The following is a 10,489-nucleotide window of genomic DNA, read 5'->3' as shown; positions in this document are numbered from 1 at the left end:
TTTTCTTTACTAGCGTTTTATGAGTGTAGCGTTTTATGAGGTAGCGTTTAATCTATGTAGCGTTTTATGAGGTAGTGTTTTATGAGTCACCTTAGTTCTTTTTTTGACCCCAGCACGTTAAAATCCTCTAATTCAGACACGTCTCGTCCCTTGGAATATATAAGATTAATTTTACAGAGTCTATTTAATAATTTTGGTATTTAGAAATCCAGGGAACCCTGAATATCAGAAATCCAGGGAACCCTGAATATCAGAAATCCAGGGAACCCTGAATATCAGAAATCCAGGGAACCCTGACCCTGAATATCAGAAATCCAGGGAACCCTGAATATCAGAAATCCAGGGAACCCTGAATATCAGAAATCCAGGGAACCCTGAATATCAGAAATCCAAGGAACCCTGAATATCAGAAATATGGCTGAATACATTCCGCACAGTTGTCTTTAAAGTCTGATCCTATGTGGGTAGCCCTGTATATCAACAAGAGAAGAAAGATGTATAAAGGGGGGATATATATCAACAGGCCCCCCTCCTGTCACCTACAACTACTGGGTTTGCCAACTCCAACTCTGAAGAAAAATTGTCTCATTAGGTTGGAGGGATCCCACCATTATACACAGATAGTTAGATAGATAGATAGATAGATAGATATATAGGTAGATAGATAGATAGAGTAAGAACCAGAAAACTGTGGAATTGGAAGACGACATTATTAAAAATTAGCTGTTATAAAAGTTGTTACAAAGTAAGCAGCTTTACTAGTAACTTAGTGATTTATTTATTTAGTGAAATGGTTCTGTTTACACTGCACAATTGATGTGTTTTCTGTTCATTGCACTAAGTCATAACTTGAGTTTGAAAGTCGTCTTCTTATTTCATACTTTTCAGGTTTTCACTGTAGACAGATATATGTGAAAAGATAGAAAGATAGAAAAATAAAAAAGCTTTCATATTTTTTAATAAAACAAAACCAAGTCTGTGTATGTTATATTAAGCTTTTCAAAAAAAGATCGATCGGGGCGCGATAAGGACTAAACGTCGGTAACACAGTTACTGGACAGTTTCCTTCAATTTTAAAAAATGAGTTTCGAATGTTTTGTAATGCCTCTGATTCAGCGTATAACTTCTCTATGAAGTTTTGTGAAAAGATAAGTAAGTACATTAAAGGTCATATATTCATCGTTAATTGCTAGTTTATTAAAAAGATAAAAATTAGTCTAATAGTGTCCTGTTCATTAGAAATTCATTAAATTAAACATTCTAGTTAATAAAAAAATATGCGAAATTAAATTTCCCTTATTTGCCCTGGTTTGTTTCAATATTGAAATAAACATGATAACTTTCAACTTCAGTTTTGATTTTAAAAAGTTTTTCAATATTAAACATGCTCTGAAATATTTTCAATAAACATGATCTGAAATATTTTCAATAATAATCATGCTCTGAAATATTTTTAATATTAATCATGATCTGAAATACTTTCAATATTAAACATATTCTGTAATGTTTTCAATATTAAACATGCTCTGCATGAAATATTTTCAATATTGAACATATTCAGAAATAGTTTCAATATTAAACATATTCAGAAATATTTTCAATATTAAACATGTTCTGAAATATTTTCAATATCAAACATTATCATAAATTATTTTTAATATTAAACATGCTCTGAAATATATTTAATATTAATCATGATCTGAAATATTTTTAATAATAAACACATTCTATAATATTTTCAGTATTAAACATGCTCTGAAATATTTTCAATATTAACCATGCTCTGAAATATTTTCAATATTAAACATGCTCTGAAATATTTTCAATATTAAACATGCTCTGAAATATTTTCAATATTAAACATATTCTAAAATATTTTCAATATTAAGCATGCTCTGAAATATTTTCAATATTAAGCATGCTCTGAAATATTTTCAATATTAAACATATTCTGAAATATTTTCAATTTTTAACATGCTCTGAAATATTTTCAATATTAAACATTATCTGAAATATTTTCAATATTAAATATGATCTGAAATATTTTCAATATTAAACATTTTCTGAAATATTTTCAATATTAAACACGCTCTGAAATATTTTCAATATTAAATATGATCTGAAATATTTTCAATATTAAAAATGATCAGAAATATTTTCGATATTAAACATGTTCTGAATTATTTTCAATATTAAACATGTTCTGAATTATTTTGAAAACTATTTAAACCTTGAAAATGTGGTGCAAAGAAGGGATCTTATACAAAAATTAATTTTGACTGCACAATTTATACTTTATGATAATACGGATATACATGGTGTTGACTTTTAACTACAATTTCATTTCTTTTATACTTTTTGTTTTAAGTTTTGTTTTGTTTCAATTTGAAAATATATAAAGACAAACTCCATGTAAATATAAAGGTTGTTGAATTATAGATCAAAATGCAATGAATTTAATTTAAACTACTAAAAAGTATAACGGGTTGTGTCGGGCCCACCAGGGCAAACTTGAAGAAAATATTAAAATTCGATTTGATCTTGACTTCTATATTGATTGTCTCATTAGTCATCAGAAACAACAACTTGATCTGAATCCAAACTAAAAAATATTTTCAGAAAAAATGAGCTCATTGATCAAAATGTTTAACAGAATACTGCAGGCTTTTAGTAACAGAGATAACCCAGGTAAAGGATAAAAGTAAAGTAAAATAACAGGTTTTCTTGTCGCTTTTCTGAAACAATTTTCCCATCCTACATTGAAAAAATTAAGATTGGCTTGTTTCGATTAATTCTAAAATTTTCAAAGTTTTGCTAAGGATAACTTGATCTTTTGCTTCTGGGGAGCAATATGTAAAATTAGGCTAATAACACTCTTCTTAACTTGAGAGATTTACTGTAGTGTTGTGTATGCATGCTACATACATATATCAAAAAATATAAAATATACACCAGTTTAGAGTTTATATATATATATTTATATATTTAGTATAATGTGTGTGTGTATATATATATATATTCAGTATAATGTGTATATATATCAACCCAATGAATGTAAGGCAAGGAAAGTCAATTGCTGTTTTGTATACTTTGTGTACATATTGAAACCAGTTCTGTTTGGGGGATTTTATAAACAATAATAGATGCATCAGTGTTCGTTCAGTATTCGAGGAGGGGGGTTCAATGGAGAATTTACTTCTCCTTAGTTTTGATAATTTATGTTATAAATTCCTATGACCAGAATAAATCATTGATTTTTTATTTGAAAGATGGATCCCATGTCAGGCTGTGACACCCCTACTCTTGTGTTTATATTAGAACCCAAAGACAGTACACTGCAGTACAAAAAATGCGTACACCACTGAAATGACTTTCCTTGCCTTACATTCATTGTATCAACCAAAATGTCACAACCAGGTATTGGCAGCTTGCCATAAACTCATACCTTCCTCAATACAGTGTGTTTCAGGATACACTTATCCTCCCCTACCTTCCTTAATACAGGGTGTTTCAGGATACACTTATCCTTTCCTACCTTCCTCAATACAGGGTGTTTTAGGATACACTTATCTTCCCCTACCTTCCTCAATACAGGGTGTTTCAGGATACACTCATCCTCCCCTACCTTCCTCAATACAGGGTGTTTCAGAATACACTCATCCTTCCCTATCTTCCTTAATACAGGGTGTTTCAGAATACACTCATCCTCCCCTATCTTACTTAATACAGGGTGTTTCAGGATACACTTATCCTCCCTTATCTTCCTTAATACAGGGTGTTTCAGGATACACTTATCCTCCCCTACCTTCCTTAATACAGGGTGTTTCAGGATACACTTATCCTCCCCTACCTTCCTCAATACAGGGTGTTTCAGGATACACTTATCCTCCCCTACCTTCCGTAATACAGGTTGTTTCAGAATACACTCATCCTCCCCTATCTTCCGTAATACAGGGTGTTTCATGATACACTTATCCTCCCCTACCTTCCTTAATACAGGGTGTTTCAGGATACACTTATCTTCCCCTACCTTCCTTAATACAGGGTGTTTCAGGATACACTTATCCTCCCCTACCTTCCTTAATACAGGGTGTTTCCGGATACACTTATCCTCCCCTACCTTCCTTAATACAGGGTGTTTCCGGATACACTTAAACATTCCTTAATACAGGGTGTTTCAGAATTCATTTATCATTTGTTTAACCAATGAGGATAATAAAACTTGCGAAATCTTTAGTTTTATAATGTACGACTACAAGGGAAACATTGTTGCTTTGACTTTAGAGTAACAATTAAGGTTAAAAGACATTGCAAGAAGAAGTTTAGTAAAACATTATTTGTACATGTACAACGTACAATTAACATTATTCGTACATGTACAACGTACAATTAACATTATTCGTACATGTACAACGTACAATGTATCAGAAAAAATACAACAATATTTTTATATCATTTGTATTCATAGTTTTTATGTTAGATTTTACTAATGGACAAATAATCTCTGTTCTGGGAATAAGAAAGTAGGAGAAATTAGAAAGCTTGTGTTTGGTAGTTTTATACCAACACTATACAAATTCCACAGTATATACCTTACTTACCATACCTTAATACCATCCCTACTTCTTAGCAAAGTATAGATACACCAGGAAACCCTTAAACTCTGTTTAAAACTAGCGTACTGCAGTTTGTTTATTTATGTTCCTCCTAAAGATTTAGAAATAGATTATCCACATTACTTATTACCAAAAAATTGCCATTTTTTCAAATAAATTGGAATTATTATTAACAATTTTTTTCTATAATTTTATGGATGTTTGCCACGGTTTTATACGTCCTCGATGCGTCTGCATTAGTCATAGAGAATAGAACATAAAGAGAGCAATTTACTAAAAAAAGTGTAAAACGGCCATTTTGTTGTACTGTTTCCATCATGCAGGTGTACTTCACATATTTATGCTATATACCTGTTGGGCCCTGGAATATCATTTTATAGAAAATCTAAAATTATTGTTAAAAGTAAACCAAATTATGAAATAGGCTGGTTTCATACTTGACCAATGATCATTTCACATAGACTCTATGCCTTCCACTTTACAAACGATGATTTTCCGTTATAACTATAAATCAAATGATGTTTTTATTCACCTAATTCATTAAAAAGTTTATTTAACAGTTTAAAAAATTCGAAATTGAAATGAATATTCTAGGGAACATACCGTATTAATGTACTCTACTGCATATAATTTGTGAACATTTAGATGATTTGTACACTTTGAACTCCCTTTCAGGCTGAAAGGGACTGAAAAAATTCATACCGAGAGATTCTTGTAATTCCTCTCTATATATTCTATTCTCTATGGCATTAGTGCGTCCACTTTTGCAATGTTGATTAATTTGAATATTGCGTAGAATCCTTTAAGTCAGCGCCTGACATTGTAATTTCATGTGACCTTCACTAAAAAAAAATGGCACGCCCGATTCACAACGGTATCCTTTAAACCTTTATTTTAGATTGAAAAGTGTTTAATTCTGATAATTCCTACATTCCTCTAGAATAAATGCAAAAGTCGCTAGTAAATAAACCGCAATTAAAAATAATCAGTTTTTCAAAATTAAATACATGAATATATAATGTATTCTTTAGCAAGCAAAGATTGTTGAATGAAGGAACACTTGAAATTGCACTCCCCTTAAGTTAAATTGTTTTTAAATCAATGCTATATATCTACAATCTACATATATTGTTTAGGAACTATGTCTGACACCAAGGAAATGATAGATAACCTTCTTCAGGAGAAAAAAGTTGTTGTCATATCTAAATCATATTGTCCCTACTGTACTAAAGCTAAGGTAAGAATGTTGTCATATCTAAATCATATTGTCCCTACTGCACTAAAGCTAAGGTAAGAATGTTGTCATATCTAGATCTTATTGTTCATACCTTCTCTGTTCCTCAACACCTAAATTTAAATATCCTTGAATTTTAGGGTGGTCCAGCAATTAGAATACTTGTAATCCATAAAGTATCTTATCCCTGACCCAGATGAACTCATATAGAGGTGTTTTCAGTGGAAAGATTGTTTTTCTTTCCCATTGATGCTATAAAGAAAGATTACTTGCATAATTCTGTGGTACATTAAAAACAGCATTAATAACAAATCAATTTAAACTAAACAAGGTAAACACAAATACAATACATTAGTTGAAACATTTTTTGTAAAAAACTATTTTTTTCTAAATTTAACCTGAACGATCCCAAAAATCATTTTAAATTTTGATTCAACATTTGTATAATTCAGTGGAATGCACTGCAAAGCTAAGGTAAGAAAGTAGTTGATCTTATTGTCTACTCTTCATAACAGCTGATTAGAGTGAAAGAGTGGTAAAAATGGTGGTAAATAAAGTGTTATTTTTTTGCCACAACTCAAATTTAAATCTCTATATATTTGAAACCTATTGGTGTAAACTTCAAACTTAACTTATTTGATCTAACAGAATTCATAATTTGAAATATCAATGATCTACGACATTGGGTTGCAAAGATTTAGGGATTAGAATATTAGATTTTTTTTTACAAGAGCTCAGTTCCTACTCCATATACTTTGGTTTCTTAACATAAATTTCCTACCTAGGCTGCCTTGTCCAAGTACGCCATCAACCCCGAGGACATTGAGATCCTTGAGATAGAGAATAGACCGGAAATGGACGAGATACAGAGATATATGAAGAAACTGACCGGCCAATCCTCAGTGCCCCGTGTATTTATTGGTGGGAAATGTATCGGCGGAGGTGATGACGTCATGGCGCTCCATCAGAGTAAACAGCTGGAAACTATGCTCAAGAATGTTGCAGCTCTCAACTGATTTTAAATAATTAATCTTGGATTCACACTTCACATCAAATCAAAATGAAGAAAACGAACCTTTGGTTTCCGTCGTACATAAAAATTGTAAATTTCTTCAGGAAATTCCTGTTCTTTGATCTGAAAAATGTTTGGTGCCCGGAAAATCTTAGGTTCCTTTTCCCTATGTTTTCCCCTAGCTCAGTTAAGAGTGTAGCTTAAATGTTGGTGTTTTCAGATAGATTTGCATATATGTAAAACATATGAGTCACGTGTTTCCATTTTTTAAACACTCACTGTTGATGAAAATTCATATTACCATTCTTAATAACATAATTTATGTTATAAAAAACGCGGTTTATTTGAGTTTTAATATCTTATTTTTTTCTTAGCAGAATTTCAAATTGTTTTGATGTATTTAACGACTTCATGAGGATAAGACTCCTAATTGTAGTTTACAGCAATATTTATTCTTCAAAATCACAAGGTTTCCGTAAACTAAGAAAAGTTTTCTCTGAAAGAACGATATTTATGTCAGAATTCCCCAATTTTGTCAATAATCATGTATTTTCAAAACTTGAGTAAAGAAAGTCAAAGTGTCGAAGAATATTCTAGAAAGTTTGCTGGAGAACTTTAACCTAAACCTTAACCTTGACAGATTAGATCTGTTTTCAAACTGTAACGTTTAATTCTTATCAAGAAATGAAATCAGCCAAAAGTGATGTTCACAAAAATTTATTTTTTTTCATTTCTCTTCAAATTTTTCGTCATAAACTTACCGGCAAACACTTGGTACAAGTCAAATAATGTTTTTTAACAAAAATATTATTTGAATTTAAGTACAATTTTATGTAATTCTTAATCTCAAAAGTAATCTTAACTTCATTTGGCATCATAATCATAACAATTCAATCTTTTTTAATGGAGCAAACTTTGCGATTGCTTTTACACGGTGTTGAAAAAAACAGTTCACAATTTTTTTCACTCTCTACAGAGGCTTAAATATAATTCGATCATAATGAAATTAATATTACAGTGTCTCTGGTATGTTAGGACTGCATGGTTAAAAAATGAATGAATAAATGCTATTTATCTCTTAGGGTTGAAACTGATCGGCCTACCCGGGTGGGATTTCCTATTTTACCAAACTGTACGGGCAGCCGTAGTACATTTGAATTTCCGAGCCGGGTCAATCTTTCCGGTCCCAGATTGTACTGTATTGCCATGACATCGGATACATGAAGCAGACACTCAAAGGACTAGCCGGTGCAACAAGGTTGACGCGGTCAGACTTTAGGTTGAATTTACTTTTAATAAAGTGTCAGAAGCACGTTACTGGTTAAGTTGATGGAGACTTTCACATTTCGGTCTTGGTAACCTTCTTTTAACCATAGTCCAAACACTAAATTACAGGCCGGACAGTTCATCTTAAAACTTCATGAACATTGTCCGGTGTAAACCAAACTTTGATTGGAACTATTAATGACATCATAACCGGCTGGCTGTCGAGGCTGGTCACAGGTTCGTCCTGCCAGCAATCTGAACTCTCAATGACCAGGAAAAGCAATAAAATATGGTCACATAAGCTTATTGTAATGTCTTTGTCAGCTGTTCTCCTTGTTGAAGGTAAAGGGAAGGAATTGGCTCCGTAGTTGCCTGGAAATAGTGGGTTACACAGTATACTCCAAATTGGGTTTGGGTCATATCAGCTCCACCCTGAACTTGTAATCTGTTAATTAACAAAGCGTTCATAGAGTTTTAGGGTTTTATTGAACACCTTTAAACAGATTCTGTTAATTTTTAAGCCTGTTCTTGACCTCCATTAGCTTTGTGAATGTTTTTTGCAGGAAGGCTGATTTGTCCCCAAGAGATATAGAGCATTCAGAGCAGGGTTGATAAAATCCTCTGATTTTTTAACTAAGTATTCCTGAAATCCTAGAGACATTGTGAAATTGTTTTAATACGATGTGGTAATAATTAAGATAACATTTTTTACATATAAAATTCAATAAAACTGTGATTTAAGAGTTTAGCACTCTGCACTTATTGAGTGAAATTCTAAGACTTTTTTTTATTAAAATGCTCGATCTATAATTTCAGATAATATGGAGGAGGTGAATCTTCATCCTATATACAGGCTTCTGAAGGTAATTTATAGGAATAGATTAAGTTTTTTACTTCTTACTTTCTTCAGTTTTGATCTACACTTCTTTAGTTTGGATCTAAACTTATTTTTGTTTGATCTTAACTTCTTGGTTATGATCTAAAATTCTTTTGGTTTGATGTAAACTTCTTTTGTTTTGATCCAAATTCTTTTGTTTTGATCTAAACTCCTTTTGTTTTGATCTAAACTTCTTTTGTTTTGATATAAACTTCTTTTGTTTTGATATAAACTTCTTTTGTTTTGATATAAACTTCTTTTGTTTTGATCTAAACTCCTTTTGTTTTGATCTAAACTTCTTTTGTTTTGATATAAACTCCTTTTGTTTTGATATAAACTTCTTTTGTTTTAATCAAAACTTCTTTTGTTTTAATCTAAAATTCTTTTGTTTTGATATAAACTTCTTTTGTTTTAATCTAAACTTCTTTTGTTTTGATATAAACTTCTTTTGTTTTGATATAAACTTCTTTTGTTTTGATCTAAACTTCTTTTGTTTTGATATAAACTTCTTTTGCTTAAATCTAAACTTCTTTTGTTTTGATCTAAACTTCTTTTGTTTTAATCCAAACTTCTTTTGTTTTGATATAAACTTTTTTGTTTTAATCTAAACTTCTTTTGTTTTGATCTAAACTTCTTTTGTTTTGATATAAACTTCTTTTGTTTTGATATAAACTTCTTTAGTTTTAATCTAAACTTCTTTTGTTTTGATATAAACTTCTTTTGTTTTAATCTAAACTTCTTTTGTTTTGATCTAAACTTCTTTTGTTTTGATCTAAACTCCTTTTGTTTTAATCTAAACTTCTTTTGGTTTGATATAAACTTTTAACCTTCTTAGTTTTGAGCTAAACTTGTCTTGTTTTAATCTATACTTCATAGTTTTATTCTAAACTTTCTTTTGTTTTGATCCAAACTTTTTTTGTTTTGATCTAAACTCTTTTTGGTTTTGATCTAAACTCCTTTTGTTTTGATCTGAAATTTTGTAGTTTTGATCCAAACTTCTAACCTTCTTAGTTTTGAGCTAAACTTCTTTTGTTTTATTCTAAACTTTCTTTCGTTTGGGGCTAAACTTCTTTTGTTGTGATCTAAACTCTTTTTTGTTTTGATCCAAACCTTCTCAGTTTTGGTCAAAACCTTCAAGATCTTGTTCACAGTTTTTTGTTCTGATCTTAACTTCTTCTGTTTTGGTCTGTACTTCTTTGGACTATGTATTTACTTCAAAGTGTTGTTCTTAACTTCTTAGTTTTTATCTAAACTTCTTATATTTGATATAAACTTCTTCTGTTTAGATTTAAACTTTTAAGTTTTAAATGAATCAGGATTGAAATAAGACGTCTAAGGGTTTGTTATTAACTTTTTCTATTTGATCTAAAATTCTCAGTAGAATTGCAGATTACGGTGAAATAAGTTGAACAACACTTTGTTATAGAAAAGGGCGGAGGGGAGGGGGGAGGGGCCGAGAGGAGAGGGGGGCACATCACCATGAC

At 30.9% G+C, this 10,489-nt stretch overlaps 2 protein-coding genes across 2 annotated transcripts in view; both read left to right on the top strand.

Moving 5' to 3' along the window:
- Positions 1-2,511: 2,511 nt before the first annotated feature.
- On the top strand, positions 2,512-8,943 carry LOC111705840 (glutaredoxin-1-like). The gene is made up of 3 exons (XM_023478522.1): positions 2,512-2,688; positions 5,753-5,853; positions 6,636-8,943. Exons 1-3 carry the CDS (start codon positions 2,625-2,627, stop codon positions 6,864-6,866), a joined length of 396 nt encoding a protein of 131 aa, XP_023334290.1. The 5' UTR covers positions 2,512-2,624; the 3' UTR covers positions 6,867-8,943.
- Positions 8,937-10,489, top strand: part of LOC111705838 (uncharacterized) — a 7,106-nt gene continuing 5,553 nt past the window's right edge. The window contains exon 1 of the mRNA XM_023478520.1: positions 8,937-8,991. Coding sequence (XP_023334288.1) covers positions 8,950-8,991 — 42 coding nt within the window. The 5' untranslated portion in view covers positions 8,937-8,949. The remainder of the gene's footprint in view (positions 8,992-10,489) is intronic.

The sequence above is a fragment of the Eurytemora carolleeae genome, unplaced genomic scaffold (genome assembly GCF_000591075.1).
Source record: "Eurytemora carolleeae unplaced genomic scaffold, Eaff_2.0 scaffold686, whole genome shotgun sequence".
Taxonomy (NCBI): Eukaryota; Metazoa; Arthropoda; class Copepoda; order Calanoida; family Temoridae; genus Eurytemora; species Eurytemora carolleeae.
This window is presented reverse-complemented; position numbering and strand designations above follow the sequence as displayed.